Source organism: Carcharodon carcharias, chromosome 11, assembly GCF_017639515.1.
Source record: "Carcharodon carcharias isolate sCarCar2 chromosome 11, sCarCar2.pri, whole genome shotgun sequence".
Lineage (NCBI taxonomy): Eukaryota > Metazoa > Chordata > Chondrichthyes > Lamniformes > Lamnidae > Carcharodon > Carcharodon carcharias.
The window spans coordinates 125,562,658-125,587,560 of NC_054477.1; the positions used below are offsets into that span (position 1 = coordinate 125,562,658).

The 24,903-nt window shown below is 43.5% G+C and overlaps 1 protein-coding gene across 4 annotated transcripts in view; it reads left to right on the forward strand.

Annotated features, from left to right (window-relative positions):
* uggt2 (UDP-glucose glycoprotein glucosyltransferase 2) overlaps positions 1-24,903 on the forward strand; it is a 437,193-nt gene that overhangs the window by 252,696 nt on the left and 159,594 nt on the right. For all 4 annotated transcript variants that reach the window (XM_041199272.1, XM_041199273.1, XM_041199274.1 and 1 more), the window contains exon 23: positions 11,516-11,647. In XM_041199272.1, coding sequence (XP_041055206.1) covers positions 11,516-11,647 — 132 coding nt within the window. The remainder of the gene's footprint in view (positions 1-11,515; positions 11,648-24,903) is intronic.

Genomic DNA, 24,903 nt, shown 5'->3' on the forward strand with positions numbered 1-24,903 from the left:
AGTGGTGTACCACAGGGATCGGTGCTGGGATCTGAGTTATTCACAATATATATTAATGATTTAGATGAGGGAACTAAATGTAATAGCTCCAAATTTGCAGATGACACAAAGCTGGGTGGGAGGATGAGCTGTGAGTTGGATGCAGAGATGCTTCAGTGTGATTTGGACAAGCTGAGTGAGTGGGCAAATGCATGGCAGATGCAGTGTAATGTGGATAAATGTGAGGTTATCCATTTTGGTAGCAAAAACAAGAAGCTAGATTATTATTTGAATGGCTATAAATTGAGAGAGGGGAATGTGCAACGAGACCTGGGTATCCTTGGACACCAGTTGCTGAAGGTAAGCATGTAGGTGCAGTAGGCGGTAAAGACGGCAAATGGTATGTTGGCCTTCATAGCGAGAGGATTCGAGTACAGTAGCAGGGAGGTCTTGCTGCAATTGTACAGGGCCTTGGTGAGACCACACCTGGAATATTTTGTGCAATTTTGGTTTCCTTATCTGAGGAAGGATGTTCTTGCTATAGAGGGAGTGCAGCAAAGGTTAACAGACTGATTCCTGGGATGGCGGGATTGACATATGAGGAGAGATTGAGTCAGTTAGCATTATATTCACTGGAGTTCAGAAGAATGAGGGGGGATCTCATAGAAACGTATAAAATCAGGACTAGACAGGGCAGATTCGGGAAGGATGTTCCCGATGGTGGGGGAGTCCAGAACCAGGGGTCACTGTCTGAGGATACGGGCTAGACCATTTAGCCCTGAGGTGAGGAAAAATTTCTTCACCCAGAGAGTGGTGAGCCTGTGGAATTCGTTACCACAGAAAGTAGTTGAGACCAAAACATTGTATGCTTTCAAGAAGGAGTTAGCTATAGCTCTTGGGGCGAAAGGGATCAAAGGATATGGGGAGAAAACAGGAGCAGGCTATTGAGTTGGATGATCAGCCATGATCATAATGAATGGTGGAGCAGGCTCGAAGGGCCAAATGGCCTACTCCTGCTCTTAGTTTCTATGTTTCTAAATCGTTTATATTTACCACAAACAGCAAGGGACCCAACACTGAAACCTGTGGAACCCCACTGGACTTCGGTATCCAGTCACAAAAACACCCCACGACCATCACCCTTTGCTTCCTGCCACTTAGCCAATTCTGGATCCAATTTGCCAAATTGCCTTGGATCGCGTGGGCTCTTACCTTCATTATCAGTTTCCCAGGCGGTACCTTATCAAAAGCCTTGCTGAAGTCCAAGTAGAGTACTCATGTACTCAAACAAATGTATTGCCGTCACCTACACAGCTGGTCACCTCTTCGAAAAATTCAGTCAAATTGATCAGACGTGACCTCCCCTTAACAAAACCATGCTGACTGTCCTTGATTCATCCCTCCCTCTCCAAGTGCAGATTAATTATGTCCCTCAGAATTGCTCCAGTTTCCCCACCACAGAGGCTAGACTGACTGGCCTGTAGTTACCTGCCTGACACCTTTCTCCTGACTGATGGTCACCCGTTCCCTCTCTTGTCTGCACTTCCCTAAGCTGTGGGGTGACCACGTCTAGAAACGTACTATCCACGAAACACTCAGCCTCACAGATGCACCTCAATGCCTCCACCTGCCGCTCAAGCTCCGAAATTCAGAGCTCAAGTAGCTGCAGCTGGTGGCAGTTATTGCGCACATGGTCAGTCAGAGCACAAGGTGCATCTAGGACTTCCCACATGTTGCGGGCAATACATAACATAGGACTGAGCTGCCCTGTCATGCCTCTAGTTGAAAAAAAAGCCCTTACTTTCAGTTAAATACAGTAAAAAAAAGTTACATTATTTATGTTCTTTAAATAAAAATTAGAACTCTTACCTTTCCTTAGCTTAATCTATTTTAAACTGCAGAAAAACACTTACTTACTACTCACCAATCAGCTCTCACCTTTGTGCTGACGTCACTTGTGAAGCTTCCCTGCACTCACACTGGTTCTGATCTCTCCACTGCTCTCTCGCGTTGTCTTGCGATGTCACTCTTGTTATTTCAACAAGAACTGACTGCTGGACACTCTTCCCAGATTGCTTCATCGCAATGCTGACTGCTGGACACTCTTCCCAGACTGCTTCACCATGATGCTGACTGCTGGACGCTCTTCCCAGGATAGTCCCTGGGGATAGTGCACTGTAATATCAAGCCCCAATGTTCCCTGAGCTACAACAAATATGAAAAGTTTGATCAAACCACCAGATTGCCCCAATTCTACCTAACTGTTTAATTTAGGTTAACAGAATACAAGCACCAAGTTTGTAAACTTAAGAAGTAAATAACTGTTTATTGAACAAACTGTCGTTAATCAGCAGCAAAAGAAAGAAATATGAACTGACACTACATATGATCTGACACTACAACTTAAACTCTACCCCCTTCTTAAACCCCTACACACACACACACACAACGCATAACATACATAAAACATAGATTTTAAGGGTGGGATAAAACAGTTCCATAGCACCAATCCAAAGTACAGGATTCGATGGGTTGATTTTGATCAATGTCTGCCAAATTCCTTTCTGTTCTTGTTGATGACACGAGGTGGTCTTCCAACACTATTTAGTTTGCTGGTTGAGAACTTGCTTTTCAATGGGCGGAATTTTGCCCTTGGTGGAGGTGATCAACGGGGGCGGTTGGGAAGCTGACCGCTGCCTGCAATCGCCACTGCACCGCGATTTCACTCTGGCGGGCCAATTACGGCCTGCCCAGCGTGAAACGCAAGTAGCAGCACTGAGCGCTGCCTGTGCCGGGGGTGAGCGGGTGCAGGAGGGCAAGTGGGCTGAGGGCAAGCTTTGCACAAGTGCACGAGTGAGCGCTCCACAATCTCCCTGAGGCACAGAACTGCCTCAGGGAGATGAAAAGATATATAAAGATAATTTTAAAAATAAAAATGTAATGAAACATGTCCTCCCATGTGACTCTCAAGTGCAAAGGCTGCGTAAAAACTTACATTAATTGATAACTGATAACAGGTCGGCACATGCCCACCGACTGAACTACTGCCCCACTGCGCGTTGACATTAGCACGCTTGGCCAACATCAACACACATCATCTCGCATTCAAGCGGGACAGACGCGCGCCTGCCCACCGAGCAAACATTTCTGTCCAATGTCTCTAACAGTGGTTTTCCCCTTTTTATTTTACAGGGGTTTCCTCAGAGAGAGCAGGTTACAGAGATAACATAAGAACATAACTTAAGAAATAGGAGAAGGGGTAGGCCATTCAGCCCCTCAGGCCTGCCCTGCCATTCAATAAGATCATGGCTGATCAGCCCTAAGCCTCAACTCCTCTTGCGTGCCAGCTCCTCATAGCCTTCAACTTCCCGATATTTCAAAAATCTATCTACCTCCTCTTTAAATACTTCCAGTGATCTAGCCTCCACAACTCCCTGAGGTAGAGAATTCAGACATTCACTACCCACTGAGAGAAGAAGTTCCTTCACATCTCAGTTTCAAATGAGCCTCCCCTTATTCTGTAACTATGTCCCTGAGTTCGAGATTCCCCCACTCATGGAAACATCTTCTGAACATCTACCCTGTCAAGCTCTCAGAATCTTGTACGTTTCAATAAGATCACCCCTCATTCTTCTAAACTCTAATGAATAAAGGCCTAACCTGTTTAGCCGTTCTTGATAAATCAACCTCTTTATCTCAGGAATCAGCCTATTGAACCTCTTTTGAACTGCCCTCAATGCCTATCTTAAATACGGGGACCAAAACTGTACATATTCTCCTTTGTTCTCTCTTCCATTGCCAACTTTTCCTTCTGGAGATCAATTTTTCGCATTTCTAATTCCCTTTCTTGTTTTCCTTTTCTCTCTCTGCCCTTTCTGCCTCTTTCTCTTTGGAATTCTTTCTGTTGCCTCTGGTTCCAATTTTTTTCATTTGCAACTGAATTTGAGCCCATTCCAATGAACCACCCCTTGGACAGCTCGGTCTCTTGGGGGTTCCTTGCAATTTCAAAAGTTGTGCCATCCCTTCGATTATTTCTGCCTTTATAGCTTCGGCAGGCAATCCTACTCTTAATTTACTTGCCAATTCAATTAACCTGGATTTTGGGATCCTTTGTAAAATCGTCAAGGATATTTCATTCACTTCCTAGAAAGCTTTTGCAGTTTCCAGTGCCATCTTATTTTTGACAATACAAACCTGGTGTTTCCTTTTAGCTTTTATTACTTACTAAATCTACACCCAAATCATTGTTACCTTTTGTTCTGAGTCCCCAAACTTTGTCACGACTCATTGGGGATAGGTCGCTGTAATATCAAGCCCCACTGTTCCCCGAGCCATGACAAATGTGAAAAGTTTGATCAAACCACCAGATTGCCCCAATTCTACCTAACTGTTTAATTTAGGTTAACAGAATACAAGCACCAGGTTGTAATTATTAATAAGTAACTGTTTATTGAACAAACTGCCGTTAACCAGTGGCAAAAGAAAGAAATATGAACAGCTAACTTCTAACACTATAACTTAAACTCTACCACCTTCTTAAAACCCTGTACACACACACACACACACACAAAATATCAGTTTTAAGGATGGGATAAAACAGTTCAATAGCACCAATTCCGGAGCACAGGATTCGATGGGTCGATTTTGATCGATGTCTTCCAAATTCCTTTCAGTTCTTGTTGATGACACGAGGTGGTCTTCCAGCACTTTCAATATATTAGCTCACTGGTTGAGAACTTGCTTTTCAATGTCTCTAACAGTGGTTTCCCCTTTTTCCTTTTTACTGAGATTTCCTCAGAGAGGGACATATAGAGATGTGAGGGAAAGAAATTTTAGATGTTCCCTCTTTGCAGACCAGGAGCTTTCTCCTGCACTGCTTCTCAAACAAACCCTGGTCACCTGGTCAGAGCCAATTAAAATCCTGTTGTCAGGCAGCTGCCTTGGTCCAGGATTCCTTTCTGGCCCCATCCTGTCTTTCATGGCACACTCTGTTCCAGGACTGCAACGTTGTATCTTTCTCTCTTCCTGTTCCAGCAAACATGTCTTTTAAACTGCAGCCAATGTAGTTCTAAACCACAGCCCAACAGAAAATAAAAAGATATGTTCCTTGCACCTTTTACATGGATTTCTTCAACTGTGTACGTTTTCAGCTTAGCAGATGTTTGTTCCAAATTTAATTGTTGATCACCTTTATTTAAATAACTGAAAGTGTGTTCTGCTATTACAGTGGTAGAAGCATCCGTGTCTACTTGCATTCTTAATAATTTACCATTCACATGCACTGTTGAATAATGAATAAATGTCTGAATTGGTTGTATCTGGCTCTTCTTTTGGTAAAAGCATGGAAAAATCCCGAGATATTCTATAAGTATATCAATGGGAAGAGGATAACCAGGGAAAGAGTTGGGCCCATAAGGGACCAGGGAGACAATCTATGGGTGGAGCCAGAGGACATCACTAGAGTGTTGAATGAATACTTCACGCCTGTCTTCACCCAAGAGAATGAGGATGAAGGTATCGAACTTGGGGAGAGAGACTGCGAGATTCTTAAGCAAATTGATATAGGGAGTGACAAGGTACTGGAGGTTTGGCAGGCTTAAAAGTGGACAAGTCTCCAGGTCCGGATGATTTGTGTCCCAGACTGCTAAGGGAGGAGATCGCAGGGGCTCTGACTCAAATTTTTAATTCCTCTCTGGCCACAGGGGAGGTGCCAGAGGACTGGAGAACAGCTAATGTGTTTCCGCTATTTAAGAAGGGTTGTAGAGATAAGCCAGGGGGCTACACACCAGTGAGTCTCACATCTCACTATTGGAGAGAATTCTGAAGGAGAGAATCTATCTCCACTTGGAGAGGCAAGGTTTGATCAGGGATTGTCAGTATGGCTTTGTCAGAGGGTGGTCAAGCCTAACAAATTTGATTGAATCTTTTGAGGAGGTGACCAGGTGTGTAGATGAGGGTAGTGCAGTTGATATGGCTTACATGGGTTTCAACAAAGCCTTTGACAAGGTCCCACATGGGAGACTTTTAAAGAAGACAAAGGCACATGGGATACAGGGTAATTTGATAAGGTGGATTCAAAATTGGCTTAGTTGTAGGAGGCAGAAGGTGATGACAGAAGGATGCTTTAGTGACTGGAAGCCAGTGTCCAGTGGCATACCACAGGGATCTGTGCTCGGTCCCCTATTATTTGTCATTTATATAAACGATATAGACGACTATGTGGGGAGTAGGATTAGTAAGTTCGCAGATGACAAAAAGATTGGCCGGGTGGTTAACAGTGAGGTTGAGTGTCTTGGCTACAGGAAGATATAGACGGGATGGTCAAATGGGCAGATAAGTGGCAGATAGAATTTAACCCTGAAAAGTGTGAGGTGATACACTTTGGAAGGAGTAATTTGACAAGGAAGTATTCAATGAATGGCATGACACTAGGAAGTTCTGAGGAACAAACACTTGGCGTGTGTGTCCATAGATTTCTGAAGGCAGAGGGGCACGTTAGTGGGGTGGTGAAAAAGGCATATGGGACACTTGTCTTTATCAATCGAGTCATAGATTCCAAAAGTAGGTAGGGAGGTCATGTTGGAGTTGTTTAGAACCTTGGTGAGGCCACAGCTGGAGTACTGTGTGCAGTTCTGGTCGCCACATTATAGGAAGAATGTGATTGCACTGGAGGGGGTGCAGAGGAGATTCACCAGGATGTTGCCTGGGATGAAACATTTAAGTTATGAAGAGAGGTTGGATAGACTTGGGTTGTTTTTGTTGGAGCAGAGAAGATGAAGGGGTGACCTGATTGAGGTGTACAAGATTATGAGGGGCATGGACAGGGTGGATAGGGAGCAGCTGTTCCCCTTGGTTGAAGGGTCAGTCACAGGGGGGAATAAGTTCAAGGTGAGAGGCAGGAGTTTTAGGGGGGATGTGAGGAAAAACTTTTTTACCCAGAGGGTGGTGACGGTCTGGAATGCACTGCCTGAGAGGGTGGTGGAGGCAGGTTGCCTCACATCCTTTAAAAAGTACCTGGATGAGCACTAGGCATGTCATAACATTCAAGGCTATGGGCCAAGTGCTGGTAAATGGGATTAGGTAGGGAGGTCAGGTGTTTCTCACGTGTTGGTGCAGACTTGATGGGCCGAAGGGCCTCTTCTGCACTGTGAGATTCTGTGATTCTACGCTATGGATATCATTGGACTTCATTTGTTGTTTGGAGATCTGTTTAAATATTGCTTTGCACTGTCTCATTATGTATCCACTTCTGTGACAAAAATAACATTCTACTTTTTTATATTGTCAATCGCTAGAAGATTGATTGTTTCCACGTCGATGAAAGTTATTTTTCGATTTAGTTGCCAAGTTGTTTCCTCTCAATTTTTGGTTAGCATGGGGCTGTTTCCCGCTTCGTGAGGGAGGCCCGGCTTTTTACACCACTCTCGGCTGACTGTTCCCAGCCTAACTTGGAGAACAGCACCATTTTGCACCCCTTGAATTGCTTGTGAATCCCTTACACTGTTTTCCATCACCAGCGCTGTTACTAACGCTTTCTTAAAAGCAAGATTTACTTCAGCCAGCAATCTTCGCTGAATTGTGCCTCCCTGCACGCCATATACTAAACTAGTTCTTAGCATGTTATTCAGAATTTCACTGAAATCACAATATTCCGTTAGCTGTTTTAATTTCGCCATGTAGGTGGCAATTGTCTCCCCTGGGTCTCTGATCCGTGAATTGAATCTGAACCCCTGTATTGTGACTGAGGCCTTGGGTTGAAAATGTCCCTTAACGAGGTCCACTAGTTCACTGAAAGCCTTTGAATCTGGGGCACCTTGGGCTGTCGAACTTCGAATTAAGCTGTAGGTTTTGCTCCCACAAATACTCAGGAAAATTGCTCTCTTTTCCTCCCCCATGATTTTGTTTGCTTGAAAGAAGGACACAAGACATCCTATATATTGAGACCAATTATCTATGGCAGGCTCAAAGGGATTGATTCTGCCAAACTGTGGCATTCAGATGAGCATATCTTCTTTTGTTTTTAACTATCTTAGATACTTACAATTGCTGGGCAAGGTACAGCACCGAATCTGATTTATCCTCATTGCCAGTTTGTTATAGAGTTGAACTTCGGACAACTTTTCTTAGTGGAAACATTTAACTTTATGGTACAGACAGCAGCAGCAACTACATATGTGCATCAAACTCCATAGCTAAAGACGAACTCCCTTGTAGAGGTTCCCCGCATTGCTAACACATTTGTTTACGCAGATCATGTGATCTTACAACATCTTACAGGGTTCTTCTTAAAGATATAGCCCTACATTTATCTGAACTATAATTACTGCAGCCCCACTCCTCCACTCTCCAGCTGATGACACATCCTGCACATGTTGTCCGGGACATACGAAGCATCCTGGAGTTACCATATGGTTGTGCACTCTACGGCACTGTGGTCCAATACTTCTATTTATTAGACTAAATAAAACTGAACTGAAATAAACTAAATATTCCTTGCAGATTTATATAAAAAAGAACTCTGAAATAAAAGCCAAATACTTTGGATGCTGGAAATCTGAAATTAAAAACAGAAAATGCTGGAAAAACTCAGCAGGCCAGGCAGCGTCTGTAGAGAGAGAAACAGTTAACGTTTCAAGGCCTTTAGAGCCCTGAAGAAGAGCCATACAGACTCGAAATGTTAACTCTGTTTCTCTCCACAGATGCTACCAGACCCGCTGAGTTTTTTCAGCATTTTCTGTTTTTTGTTTAAAAAAAAAGAACTCACCAGCTACCCACCAATCAGCATCTCCCCGAGTGCTGATGTCATTGTTAGGTTTTTTTTTCCATAAGTAACCAGGGAACCAGCTGCTGCCTGAGGCTGAACTAGACTATTTAGAACCATGGTGTCATATTTGACCTTAAGATTAAGCTGCCAATCACATGTCCACACTGTCACTATGACCACCTACTTCCACCTCCATAACATCGCCTGCTTCCACTCTGCTGATACCCTCGTTCATGCCGTTGTTACCTTTAAATTTGACTTTTTTAATGCACTCCTAGTCACACTCTCACCTTCAACCCCTCATAAACTTAAACTCTACTGCCACATCCTAACTCAAACCAAACCTCATCACCGTATGCTGCCTGGCCTATAATGGTTCCGGATGCAACAGCACCTCAATTTTAAAATTCTCATCTTAATTTTCAAGCCCCTCCATTTCCTCGCCCCTCCCTAGCTCCTTCAGCCCAGACTTCCTACTGCTTGGGGTAGAACTTGCAAGGTGGGGATGAAGCGTGGCATGTGTGGAGGTTTGGGAGAATGATCTCAGGGAGTTGGACCAAAATTAGGGCCAGAAATGGGGGTTAGGAGGAAGAGATGGAGGCGGTCAGCAAGAGATCAGAGGGAGAGATTGGGGGTGAGGAACTGCCCTCCCCTCACCGATTGTGGGGATTTTGCCTGAGATTGGTAGGGGGGTCATGGAGAGTGTGGGGCGTTTTCTGATCACGAGTGAGTTGACAAGTTTTCTTGGCTGACCGGTGTTGGAGGGTGCAGAAGTTAAGCCCTCCAGCTCCTCCTGACCCGCAAGCAGTGCTGGGAAAGCATTTGACTTGTTTGAAGTATTTCTCGTCTCCCTTTAGTGGTTGAGTTTCCCGAGGCCTGGGAAGCTCAGCCAGCCAGCACAAACTGAAACATAGATAATTGTTGAGCAGACAGCCTGATTAAATTGTTTAGATAAGCAACCCGCTCTTGGAGGTGAGTTGCTCACCTACCCATCCTCTCATCCTGCCTCCATTAAAACTGAAAGTTGGTGAAAGTCTGAGGCTGCCTCCCAGTTTGAGATTTTTTACATTTTAATGCCCTACCTGACCCAAATCCACCCCTTTTGCGGGTAGTGGGAAGGGATGGGAGTTAACATGCCCTGCAGCAATTCTCAGTGTTAAACAAACAACTATCATCCAAAACCAGTCGAACTCATTTCCCAGTTTGATGGTTTATTGATCCCCTGGTGGAAGAGTTTTGGCATGTCTTTCTCCCATTTCTGATCAATGTTGCAATACCTTGGTGCAAGATGATTTGCTGTTCAGCTCTCTTAACAACAAAGAATTTATTATCTGCCCTAGAAGAATTTGGTACAGGGAAGACCTCTTGGCACGGTCACAATAGATCTGGAAACAACTGCGCCAGATGTGGGTTTCTACATTCATTGAAATATCTTAACCACCAGATATAGGAATTATTTTCCCCCATGGGGGTAAGAGAAGTGGACAAGAAATCAGATAGATATTATCTGTTAAAAGAATACTGATTTGGAAGATTATCTTCTCACACCCTTCTACAGATTTGTTCTACAGTTCCTCACCCAAAAGCAGCATAAAAATTCTGAAATATAAAAACTAAATTCAAAGGTGTTTTAACATTATTCCACTTCGGAAATATGCTGTGATCAGAATGATTGTCTCTCAGTCCCTTATGCCAGCGCAGAGCCTTTGTACTTGTACATCAAAGCCATGTCAAGTTATCAGCGAGACTGAGGGGAAGTTTTCTGACCTGTACCAAAACAGCAATATTACAAATACTATATTTATTAATATATAATGCATTACATAGCACCTTTATGGAAAACATTATCCAGGGGAGGCGGTGGGGTAGTGGTAACCCAGTGACGTAGGGTAATTCCCTGTGGACCCAGTTTTGAATCCTACTATGGCTGGTGGAATTTGAATTCAATAAAAATCTGGAATTAAAAGTCTAATGATGGCCATGCAACCATTGTCGATTGTTGTAAAAAAAAAACCCATCTGCTGTCCTTACCTAGTCGAACAAATGACTACAAACCCACAGCAATGTGGTAGACTCTTAAATGAGTCTCTGAACAAGGGCAGTTAGTGATGGGCAATAAATGCTAACCAGTGATGCCCCATGAACAAATATATAAACAATCCTAGTTAGTCTGTTTGAATTACAGCATTCCACTTGCTCTGTATACCATCGTCATTTTTGTCCCAAATCTTTTCTTTTTACATAATTAATCAGGCTTATGAACCTTTTTATAAACACTGACGAAAATGCAATGAAACACAGTCAGCCTGCAAATTGGTAATATCCAGGGGCAAATATTTTCATGGGCATTATGTTTTCCTACACACTCAGCCATATTAATATTACAACTTGATTTATTTAAATGCTTCCACAGTGCTGAAGTGTGAACAGTATTCCAGTTACAACATATACATTCTAAATTAATGTTGTGTGGTTTGTATTTGTACCATATGTCAATAATACCTTCACTGATTGAATAGTTAACAGAGGTGCCTTTTTACAGCAGGCATCAGATCATAGCAATATTTACATTTTTAGTCCATGTACCTTTCATCTTTTATTAAGTAGATTGGTCAAAGACAACTCTAATTGGTTTTCAAGATTTGTATTTTATTGTCAGACTCTATGTTTAGAGATGGTCCCAAATATATGTTTGGAAAGAGCCAGACATTTTCTTTCCAGAAAATTGTCACTTAATTAATAAGCTAAAATGATTCATCACTGTTGCTCCAGGGAATGGATAACGATGCCTTTGAGAAGAAGTACAACACCATTGGAGTCGACTTCCTTCGCACCCATCAATTGTTCTGTCAAGATGTTCTGAAGCTGCTACCTGGTCAGGAGGCTGTTGTTAGCAATGGTCGGGTAGGTATTTGTGTGTATGCATCACAGTTATTTATCTATCATAAATTTATACGTGTCTCAGTGCAGTGGCTGATCAAAGGGGATCAAGTGATACAGATACACAAATTATTAAAAATAGTGAGGCAAGTTAATAGTGCCATTTAAAAAAAAACAAACACTTGGGTTCATTTCTAGAGTATCAGAATTGAAAGATAGAGAAGTTATGGAGAGCCTTTTTCAGACCACACTTGGAATACTTTGCATAGCTATGGCGTACATATTATTTTGAATCATAGGGCAGAATTTTGCCGTTGGCGGGCTCGGTGGGGAAGTCGACCGTTACTTGCAATCGGCATCACACTGCGACTTCATGCTGGTGGGTCAATTAAGGCCCGCTCAGCATGAAATACGAGCAGTAGTGCTGAGCGCTGCCTGTGCAGGTGTGGGGAGGGGGTAGTGCGAGTCAGCTGCACGCGAGTGAGCGCTGCGTAAACTCCCTGAGGCACGGAGCTGCCTCAGGGGGATGAAGAGATACATAAAAAAATAATTTTTTTAAAATGTAATAAAACATGTCCCCTCGTATGACTCTGTCACATGAGCAGGGACATGCTATTAATGAAAAATTAAAGTTTTTATTTTATTTTTATTTGCTTTTGGAAACTTCATCCCGCCTGTGGATGAGGTTTCCAAAAAAATGCAAAGACTGCTTGGCTTTTTTGCCTGCCCGCCAACTATTAGCAGTGGAAAAATTACGTTAATTGATAATTAAATTTCAAAGATTTATTCACAGACACCCCTAGGCAGAAATTTTCCACTCCTGCTGCCAGCAGGTGTGTTTGGTGACATGCGCGGACAAAATGGCGAGAATGTCAAAAATCGGCTTTACGCCGTGTGAAACCAATTTGTGATATCTGCTCCACCCGTCGATGGTGGACCACGTTTCCTGCTGTCCAACGTCAGGAACTTAACTTTTATGCGTTTGCATCTCATCACTGAGTCTGGATGCCAGAATCACCCCCCCCACCCTGCCCACCACATCAAATTTACCTCCCACGTTGGCGTGACTTCAGAACAGTGTGATTTATAACTGCCTTTAAAAGGTACCTAAATTCAAAGGGAACTCAGAGGTGAGTGCACACAATCTTGCATAGTGTTCACAAGGATCACCTGTAGGACATCAAGGGAGAGGCGTCACACATTCGGTGAGGGGGGCGGTGACGGGTACAGGCAAGTCTGTTTTCCCCACCTGGTTTTCAGTGCGGTGCCGAGGCAAGGACTCCAGTGCAGGTGGGGCCGGTGGGGTCCAAGGCAGCACAGACTGATGAAAGTACACAAGCACATGCCGGTGTGTTGGGTGGTAGATGGTGGGGGAGGTTGAGTGAAGCAGCCAGGCACTTTGAAAAGCTTGTCAAAAGTGAGCATTCTTCCACAGCTGAGACCATTCAGCAGCAGCTCCATTGACATGCTTGGAGTTGGGCCTCTGAAGCTTTTCTGCCCACTCAAACAACGCAAAAACATGAAAATGCCACCAAATGCTCCAGAACTTTTCATCCCTTGGCCGCACACTGAAAATTAATGTGCATCTTAGGGGGCTGCAGAACAATTGGACCACTGGATAAGTTGTATAATCTCCTTGTGAAAAGTGGACAAGGCGCAGTCACCGATGGAAGCACTCACCACCCCTTGCAATGTCTTTATTCAGTTTGGACCAGTATCCATCATGGTTCAAGTTAACAGCGCAGCCTTGCAGTGTGACTGAACGCACAGCAGGCAGTCCAGTGGCTGAAGCTGCCGCCAATCAGTCAAGTGGAATGGGCTGATGTAGGTGGGTCTTTGGACAGCTATGATGTGCACTGGGTGATGAGCACAGCACAGTAGGAAATGTTACGCAGAGAAACCGCTTTGACAACAGGTCATTCAGGAAGGGATCGGCAGGTAACGTCCTTCGAGGCCCGGTGGGGAAAGGAGATGGTGGATCTTGTCGGATGGTGCCTTGAGAAGACTGTAAAAGCCGTTTGACAGAATGATACGTTCCAGCACTTTCAAACAAGCACCAAGGCATCGTTTAGCTGGTGGTGACAACGTCCCTCCCTGTTAGCCCCTTGCTACATGTACAGAGACTACCTCATCTGCAAGTTGTCCTCGACATGGCTGTGTAAGAGAAGAGACTGTTGTACACCAACTTGTGGAATGCCCCCTTTCAAAGAAGTTCTGGAGAGAGTTGCAGTCATTTTTATTGAGGTTCACCCGGAACAGCTCCATGACGCTGGATTCTGTGCAGTACAGGCCATTCCCAGGGAAAGACACGGAGTTAAACATCAACAGCTGCAGTACCATGAACTCAGTGAAATAAGTGCTTTGCTCAGCAGAAACTCCTTTGCTTCCCAGTGCAGAGTATTGTTCATGGCCGAGCACATTCCAAGGTCCAGGACTACGTGCTACGCTTGAAAAGCTTTAATGTGCCAGCTCTGTATTTCAGTTTAACTCCTGGGCTGGTAACCAAGGTACATTGTTTAACTTGTCTGTTTCTCTGGCACGTGTGTAGCATTATATTGTAAAAGTTAGACCGTTTGACATATGTTTCAATACAATCTTATACGATTTATGTTTTTTGTGGGCATATTGTATTCTGCTAATTTGTCTACTGCCCTTCAAAAATTCATTCCAAATTAATTCAAGGTCATGAATTTAACATGCCATGGCGGATATTATCCAACATTGGCATTTTGGTGAATTATTCTTAAAAACAGGCCAATGAAATGACTGACAGGTGTGAGCAGTCCTGCCTGATATCTCTTCCCTTGTCTCTCTCAGCAGCCTGGGATACATCTCATCTGGGCCTGCAGGTTTATCCACTAAACTCGCTAGTACTTCCTCTCTCTCTATGTTAATTTCTTCTAATGTTCCTTCACTGTTGCTGGGTCAAAATTCTGGAGCTCCCTTCCTAACAGCACTGCGGGTTTACCTACACCACGTGGACTGCAGTGGTTCAAGAAGATAGCTTACTACCACCTTCTCAAGGTAAGCATCAAGATGAAGGAGGGAAACCTTCCCTTGATAGTTGCATATGTACAAAATTACAAGGGGTTTTGATAGAGTACATAGGGAGAAACTGTTTCCACTGGTCGGAGGGTCAGTAGTGAGAGGAAAAAGATTTAAGATCATCAGCAAGAAAGCCAGAGGGGAATTGACAAGAAATAATTTTTCTCAATGAGTTTTTATGATCTGGAATCTATTGCCTGAAAGGGTGATGGAAGCAGGTTCAATAGTAATTTTCAGAAGGGAATTACTATCCTTAAAAAGGAAAACAGTGCTTTGGGGAAAGAGCAATGTGGCGGGACTAATAGGTGGCTCTCTCGGGGAGCCAACACAAGCATGATTGACTGATTGGCCTCCTTCAGTGCTGCATGGCTCTATGATTCTACTTAACTGAATAACATCACTAAGGAAAAGGCTGTCATCAAGGATACCACTTCAAGGCAACTAAATAAATTAAAGACCTTCATGTGCCATTGGATTTCAGGATTTTAAGATCACTTTTCACAACTTAGTTTGCTTTTCGGTAAATTTTGAAATCCTTTGTCAGCCTTCCACCTCATGAAATGATGGTTTGTGCCATGGTGGTGAACGCAGAGTTCATATGATGGCCAAAAACTTAGTCAAAGTTTTAAAGCAGGAACAAGAGGTAGTGGTGTGGAGAGGTTTAGGGAGGGAATTTCAAAAGGGCCTAGACGGCTGAAGGCCCAGCCACCAATGGTGGAGTGATTAAAATCAGGGATGTTCAGGAAGTCAGAATCAGAGGAGTGCAGATATCGCAGAGAGTTGTTGGGCCATAGGGGATTACAGAAAAAGGTAGGGGTGAGGTCGTGGTGGAGGGGGTGGATTTGCAAACAAGGATGAGAATTTTAAAATCAACATCTTAGTTGTAAAAACCAACACCTATGCAAAGAAGTCTGCTATCTTTACCTACACGTGACTCCAGACACACAGCAATCTGGTTTCCTCTGAAATGGCCTAGAAAGTCACTTAGTTGTGTCAAACTACTATGAAGCCTAGAAGAATTGAAACTAGACAGATTGACCTAGACAATGGCAAACTCAGCTCTATCAACCTTGCAAAGTCCTCCTTACTAACTTGGGCTTGTGCCAAAATTGGGAGAGCTGTTCCACAGACTAGCAACACACTGACATAGTCATACTCACCAAATTATATCTGAATTTGGTCTGAGTTAAAGCAGAAACAGCCGAGGTCTGGATGATCTCAAGCCTACAGAAGGTAGAATGCAGCAATGCACTGAAGTTGTTGAGTCTAGACTCCTCAGATACTGAAGCAGTCCATGTCCAAATGCAGCAAGACTTGGACAATATCCAGGCTTGGGCTAACAAGTGGCAAGTAACATTTGCACCACACAAGTGCCAGGCAATAACCGTCAGCCGCAAGAGAGAAATCTAGCCAACACCCCTTGACATTCAATGGCATTACCATCACTGAATCTTTCCACTATCAGCACCCTGGGGGGGGTTACCATTCACCAGGAACTGAACTGCACCAGCCATATAATTACTATGGCTACAAGAACAAGTAAGAGATTGGGAATTCTGCAGAGAATAACTCACCTCCTGGCTCCCCAAAGCCTTTCCACCATCTACAAGGTACAAGTCAGGAGCGTGATGGAATACTCTCCACTTGCCTGGATGAGTGCAGCTCCAACAACACACAAAAAGCTTGATGCCTTCCAGGACAAAGCAGCCCACTTAATTGGCACCCTTTCCACAAACAATCACTCCTTCTATCACTGATGAACAGCGGCAGCAGTGTGTACCATCTACAAGCTGCACTGCAGCAACTCACTCCAGGAACCCCTTTGGCCAAAAAAGCCCCCTTAATTCCGACTAGGCCTTTTCTTCCACGGTAAGAATTAAAAATAAATAAAAATCCAGTCTTTCTCCTAAAGACAATGCCACAGGTCAAATGTTATATTTGGAAAACATGTCAGAGGCTGCTCATACTGCATGTGATCTTCAAGATTCAATAAACAAAATTCTACAAGCAGCAAAGGACAAAAGGCTAGAAAATCTGGCGAGTCCCAACAAAATCAGACAATTCATCCTTGCCCACACTGTGGAAAACCTTGCAGATCTGTAACTGGGATCCAAAGCCACATTAGGGCTCACCATGGGACAGCCAATTCAGTTTTTATAGCAAGACAAGTACAAGAAAAGTGCAAGAAAGCAACATCAGGATCTATATATGCTGTTCATAGACTTAACTAAAGCTTTATACAGTGTAAGTCAACCAGGTCTCTATGGCACTTGCTCTCCAAGCTAGCATGTCTAAACAAGTGATCAAAATCCTGTGCCTGCTGCACGATGGCATGTTCAAACATGTTTGTGCCTGTGGCGAGATGTCTGATGCCTTTGCAATAACCAGTGATGCAAAGCAAGGATGTGTCGTGGCTCCCCAGCTCTTCAATCACTTCTTTGCTGCAGTACTTAAGGGAGTCATCAGAGATGTGCCTTTAGGCATCAACAATAGGTTCCATTCAGGGAAGCTTTTCAATCTCTCCAGACAGCGTCCCTCCACCAAAGTCACAGAGGCAATAATCAGAGAGATTCTGTATGCAGATGACTGTGCTTTATCTGTTCTCAACAAGGAAGACATCCAGACAATTGCAAGAAAATCCTTGAGTCCTGCCAGCAAAGTTATGTTTCGGTTAGCACCAGGCACACACGATGAATCACCAGACATACCCATTGATACCTCCAGTCTTAAAGCGATAAAAGAAATCTCATGTCTTGGTAGTTTGCTCAATAGGGATGACACTATTGATGAAGCTTTTCATGCACACATCCAGAAAGCAAGTTTTGCCTACTCTATGATCATGTCTGGAAGCAGCACGACATTAAGCTGAAGACTAAAATTAAACTCTACCACACCATTGTTTTGCTGTATGGTGCAGAATCCTGAGTCTGTTATGGGTGCCACATCAATGGTCTGAAATGCCAAAAACATCTGAGGTCCATCATGAGAATTCGATGGTAGGACAAAACGACAAAAAAACAAGGTCCTCCAGCTTGCTGGACACAACCGCATGGAAACCACCCTCCAGAAAATTCGACTTAGATGATCAGGCAATGTCTCCCACATGGATGACCACAGATTCCCAAGCAAGTTTTCTGTGGGGAACTGTCTCAGGGCACAGTGGTCAGTATAAACCATACAAGGACACCCTAAAAACACACCCTGGACATCCTGGAAGAACACTGCAGTTGACAAGCCAGTGCCTTGACAAGTGCAGTGGAGCACTGCTGTACAGTCCACAGAGGGTGTCGCGCATCATCATAGCTTTCTGCGCACCACATATCCTGACACTGTAACAGAGGGAGGACCTAGCAGAGGAGGAGATGGAAGAGCTGCACGCCTCCTCCAATGAGGAGGACGTTGAAGGGGATGTGGGTGATGAGGTCTTCAGAGGCGAGAATGCCAGTGATGAGGCCATCACACTGGCCAGACAAGGCAACTCTGCTCGTGAGACCCTCATAGTCGCAAGATTCATGAAGGCTCATAATGAAATACGATTTGGCCCAAGTGGACTGGAAGCAGCTCCTTGCAGATAAAACTGCGTCAGAGCAGCGGGAGGCACTCAAGTAGGAAATAGTGAGAGTACAGGACAAATATGTTCCCGTAAAGACAAAGGGGGGGTACCAAGTCTGGAGAACCTTGGATGTCAAGGGACATAAAGGTTAAGATTAAAAAAAAGAGAAATTTATGGCAGATACCAAGGGCTCAATACAGCAGAGTCCCTGGAGAGTAGAAAAAGTACAGGGGGAAACTTAAAAAGGAAATTAGGAAAGCTAAGAGAATGCATGAGAAAGCATTGTTGGGTAGAATAAAGGAAAACCCAAAGGGGCTTTTTAAATATATAAAGAGCAAGAGAATAACTAGGGAAAGAGTAGGGTGAATTAGGGACCATAGAGGTAATCTGTGTGTGGACCCGAAAGACACGGGCGCAGTCCTCAATCAATACTTTGCGTCGGTCTTCACAATGGAAAAGGACGACGCAAGTATAGATATCAGGGTGGAGGACTGTGAAATATTAGAAGAAATTAACATAGAGAGTGAGGAGGTTCCTCTCTGGCCACAGGTGAGGTGCCAGAGGACTGGAGGGTTGTTAACATTGTCCCATTATCAAAAAAGGAGGAAGGGATAGACTAGGAAATTACAGGCCAGTCAGTCTAAGCTCAGTGGTGAGAAAGTTACTAAAAAGAATTCTGAGGGATAGAATATATCTGCACTTGGAGAGACACGGATTAATCAGGGATAGTCAGCATGGATTTGTGTAAGGGAAGGTCATGTTTGACAAATTTGATTGAATTTTTTGAGAGGGTAACCAGCAATGAAGAGGCATTTGATGTGGTCTACATGGACCTTAGCAAGGCTTTTGATAAGGCCCCTCATGGCAGACTGGTCAAGAAAGCAAGAGCCCATGGGATCCAAGGCAAACTGGCATGTTGGATCCAAAATTGGCTGAGAGGCAGGAAGCAGAGGTGATGATGGAGAGATATTTCTGTGACTGGAAGTCTGTTTCCAGTGGGGTTCCACAGGGCTCGGCCCTGGGTTGTGGTGTACATAAATGATTTGGACTTAAACGTTGGGGGTATGATCAATAACTTTGTGGATGACACGAAAATTGGTAGGGTAGTAAATAGTGAGCATAGCCATAAACTGCAGGAGGATATCAATGGACTGGTCAGGTGAGCAGAGTAATGGCTAATAGAATTCAACCAGGAAAAGTGTGAGGTAATACACTTGGGAAGGGCTACACTATGAATGGTAGGACCCTGGAAAGTACTGAAGATCAGAGGGAGCTTGATGTGCACATCCACAGATCCCTGAGGGTAGCAGGATGGGTAGATAAGGTGGTTAAGAAGCCACACGGGATACTTATGTTTATTAGCCGAGGCACATACAAGAGCAGGGAAGTTATTAGGCCACAGCTGGAGTACTGCGTGCAGTTCTGGTCAGCACATTATAGGAAGGATGTGATTGCACTGGAGAGGGTGCAGAGGAGATTTACCAGAATGTTGCGTGGGCTGGAGGGTCTGAGCTAAGAGGAAAGATTGGATATGCTGGGGTTGTTTTCCTCGGAGCAGTGAAGGTTGAGAGGGAACCTGAGAGAGGTGTAAAAGATTATGAGGGGCATAGATAGGATGGATAGGAAGGCACTTTTTCCATTAGTAGAGGGGTCAATAACCAGGAGGCATAGATTTAAGGTAAGAGATAGAAGGTTAAGAGAGGAGTTGAGGAGAAAGTTTATCACCCAGCGGGTGGTGAGAGTTTGGAACTCACTGCCTGAAAGGGAGGTTGAGTCAGAAACTTTCATAACATTTAAAAAGTATTTAGATATTTGCTTCTGTTGCCATGGCCTCCAGGGCTATGGGCCAAGCGCTGGAAAATGGGATTGTTGTAGTCAGATCTTTGTTGACTGGCGTGGACACAATGGGCCAAAGGGCCCGGTTCTGTGCTGTATGACTCTGTGACTCTCAGGTTGTATGGAGTTTTAGTCCTAACACCCTCTCTGAACAGCAACCAGCTGTTAGTGAATAAATAAAGTGTTGATGTAGATTTCAAATGCTGCTTGAAGAATTGCTCAGTATATACCCCATGACTATCAGCCAAGCGCTGGAAAATGGAATTAGTGCAGTCAGATCTTTGTTGACCGGCGTGGACACGATTGACCGAATGGCCTCTTTCCATTATGTAAACATCTATGAGTCTATCAGATGCAGTGAGGACAGTCCTGGCATCCTCACCTTGCACCTGTGAACATTTGACTCCTATGTGGCTGATCGCAGCGCACATACCCTCAGTGCTCAGGCTCAGGTCATGGAGACGCAGTGGAGGCCCTAATAGTTGCAAGATTCCATGAGGATGCTGCTGACGTGTAGTGAGTATACTCCATAGATCTTCACTTTGCCTCTGTGAATGTCTGACACCTTGTGGTGATGACAGCTTGCTTGCGCTCTGTGATCAGCGTCATATCACGGAGACACAGCCATGAAACTTTAAATGCACCTGATCCTTCGTCAGGCTTCAGCACCTGCACCCTTCAGGAGCACAGCGTCACTGGACACAGATGCTGAAGAGATAGGTGGGCCAGCCCCATCTCAAAGGCACTGAGAGCACACAAGGTTAGCGTGTGGGGGCGGGCCTGACACCCTGACGCGTGAAATGATGCGCAGTCACGTTGGGCATGCGTCCCGACATCATTGTGCGTCATCTCAATATTTTGAACTTGTGCCAGAGGCAGCTGTGCACCCACTGAAATATCAACGACCTATTAAGGCCATTAAGAAAGTAACTAAACTGCTTAAGAACGCTGCCCGTCCAACCTTAAGGTTGGGGGGCAGGCGAAGAGCCCAAGCAGCCTTCGTGTTTTTCAGGAAACCTCATCCACGGGCGGCATGAGGGTTCCTGAAGCTTTTATAAAACAAATAAATAAATTTTCCAAACTTCACAAACATGCCCCAGCTCATGTGACACTGTTATCTTCCCGACTGTCTGCCCTTCTTTAACGGGGACCACTGCATAATTCAGCCATGTGTCTAGCTGGTGACTAATGCTCAGTGTGTGTTTGGATGGTTTAATTGCCTCTGTAATTATTGTGCTTGACATTTTTTGCACCACAAACAATACAAAATAAATGCTTGTGACAGCATTCCTCGATGATACAATATGCACAAAAAAATATGGTTTCTTTCACTCTACCTTACAATAAAAGGGAATCCAGAACTCTTTTATTGGCATGTAAATAGTCAAAGTATAGTAAGAGGAAGAGTGAGGCCAAGTAGGGACCAAAAAGTAGATTTATGCATCGAGGCAGGGTCATGGCTGAGGTATTAAATGAATATTTTGCATCTCTTTACCAAGGAAGAAGATGCTGTACAGATAAAAGAGGGGGTAATTCAGATATGTGAAGGGTTTAAGAGTGATGAGGAGGTATTGAATAGGCTGTTTCAATAAAAGTTGATAAAGAACCCAGGACCAGATGAGATGCATCTAAGGATACGGAAAAAATGAGAGTGGAAATTGCGGAGGCACTAGCCATAATTTTCCATCTTCCACAGATTCAGGGTGGTTCCAGAAGACTGGAGAATCGCAAATGTTACATCCATTTTTGGAAACGATAATTCAGGACAAAATTAATAATTATTTGGGAAAATATGGGTCAATTAAGAAAAGCCAGTATGGATTTGTTAAGGAAAAATCGTGGTTGCTTAAGTTTTTTGATGAGGTAACAGAGAGGTTGATGAGGGCAATGCTGTTGATGTGGTATGTATGGACTTCCAGAAGGCATTTCGTACAACAGACTTGTGAGCAAATCTGTAGCTCATGGAATAAAACGATCACTGGCGACATGGATGTGAAATTGGCTGAGTGGCAGGAAACACAGAATAGAATTGGAGTTCCCCAGGGATTGGTGTTCGGGCCCCTGCTCTTCATGATATACGTTAATGGCCGAGACCTTGGCATTCAAACCACAATTTCAATATTTGTGGATGACACAAAACTTGGAAGTATTGTGAGTGGTGAGGCAATATTCAACTTCAAAAGAACATAGACAGGCTGGTGAAATGTGTGGACAAGTGGAAGATGAAATTTAATGCAGAGAAGTGTGAAGTGATTCAATGTGGTAGGAAGAATGCAGAGAGACAATGGAAAATAAAGGGTACAATTCCAAAGAGGATGCAGGTGCACAGGGCCTTGGGTGTATATGTACGTAAATTAATGAAGGTGGGAGGACAGCTTGAGAGAGAGGCTAATATGGTATTCTGGGCTTTATCATTAGGGGCTTAGGATACAAAAGCAAGAAAGTTATGTTGATACTGCATAATAAACACTAATTTGACCTAAATTAGAGTATTTTGTCCAGCTCTGGGCATCACACTTTTGAAATGATGTGAAGGCATTTTTGCGAGTGCAGAAAAGATTCACAAGAATGTTTCCAAGGATGAGGAATTTCAGTTATGTAGAAAGTTTGGACAAGTTGAGACCATTATTTTTGGAGAAAAGAAGATTGAGATTTGACAGAGGTATACAAAAGCATGAGGGGCCTGGACTGAGTAGATGGGAAGAAATTGTCTCCATTGGTGGAATGATTGAGAACTACAGGGGAAGGATTTAAGATAATTGGCAAAAGAAGCAATGGTGACATCAAGAATTTTTTTTTCACTCAGTGAGTGGTTAGAATTGGGAATACGCTGCCTCATAGTGTGGTAGAGGTCGGGTCAATTGAGGATTTCAAAAGGGAATTGGATCTTTATCTGAAAGGTAAAGAATTGCAGGGCTACAGGGAAAAGGCAAAGGAACACCACTGGATGAATTGTTCCTTCAGAGGGCCAGCACAGGCATGGCAGGCTGAATGGCCCCCATCTGTAATTCCATAATAATCAAAACAATCGGAATTCTAAGCTATTTGTAACTAGGATGTCATTAGTTATCTGTGGTATGTATTTTGCCAGTTCCTTGAAATAGGATGTTGATTATTTGGGATTTAACCACAGGGTTTACTGTTATATCCTTTGACACTTCATTTTACAAGATGTGTGAATGAAGTGGATACACTGAGGCAGAATAAGCCTTATGATCTCATTAATCAAAAATTATTCTTTATTGGAGTCTTAACACCAGAAATTACACTGATGACAAATCATAATGCTGATTTCTGTGTTAATCTGTTTGTAGGGATAGAGGGCAAGAGAAAGAGGGAAAAGTAGTCTAACTGTAAAATTGTCCAGGGGTTATGAAAAGTAAGCATTTTATTGTTTAAAAAAAAGGCAGGCAATTAAAATGTGCCTTAGATTTCTGAAAAAATTACTTATCTGAAGACATATATTTTTCTATAAAAAAGTTTAAATTGCTCCATTATACATGAGTTCTTTCAATGTATTTGCATTTTTTTTACATAAGCATGGAGCGTGTAAACTTTATTATTTATTCCTGATGATACGTTTCCCTACCTAATAGTGACATAGTGCCATGCTGCATGATCCTGAACATTGCTGCAATCTTCAGTGCATGTATGAACTTCAATATATCACACACCTGTGGCAAAGGTTCAAATTGTTTCCCAGAGCAAACTTAATCACTGTGTTGACTGTGCATTACATAAGTAGTGTTAGCATGGATTCTGGTTTTATTTTGTTATGATTTACACATGTTAACACATAATATATTTTAAACTTTCGGTGGCACTGGCCTGCTTTTTTAGGAAGCTGAACAATGGCCCAGAAATTGCTAGAATAACAACGTGCGCAACAATTGGACTTTTTGTCTCGCCCTTCAGATCACACCATATTTGTATCATAGTGATGTCAATGTCACATCTTAAACCTCATGATTGTTGTACTTAATGGTTTGTCTCCTGAAACGATGAAAAAAAAGGTTTGAGAAAGAAATGGCACAAATGAAGAAAGAAGAGATAGGGTAATTTAGAGACAACATTAATTAAGGGAAGAAAAGATTAAGAGAGAGAAAGAAATGAGAGAATTTGGCATGGAGAAGGATACCATACATAGAAACACTCACAGAAAATAGATGAAGGAGTAGGCCATTTGGCCCTTTGAGCCTGCTCCACCATTCATTATGATCATGGCTAACCATCCAACTCAATAGCCTGCTCCCGATCTCTCCCCATATCCTTTGATCCCTTTTGTCCCAAGAACCATATCCAACTCCTTGAAAACATACAATGTTTTGGCCTCAACTACTTTCTGTGGTAGCGAATTCCACAAGCTCACCATTCTCTGGGTGAAGAACGTTCTTCTCATCTCAGTCCTAAATGGTCTACCCCATATCCTCAGACTGTGACCCCTGGTTCTGGACTCCCCCACCATCGGGAACATCCTTCCTGCATCTACCCTGTGTAGTCCTGTTAGAATTTTATAGGCTTCTATGAGATCCCACCTCATTCTTCTGAACTCCAGCGAATATAATCCTAACCGACTCAATCTCTCCTCATATGTCAGTCCTGCCATCCCAGGAATTAGCCCAGTAAACCTTTGCTGCACTCCCTCTATGGCAAGAACATCCTTCCTCAGATAAGAAGACCAAAACTACCATAAAACTACCACAACAAAAATACCATGACAGCAGAAGAAAGGAGAAACAAGGTGCATTGAATACTAGGAGGGGCAAACAGCAACAGAAATTGTTTAACCAACAGAGCTTGTCAATATTCAATTTTATTTCCCCAAAAACATTCTCCCTTGATGCAC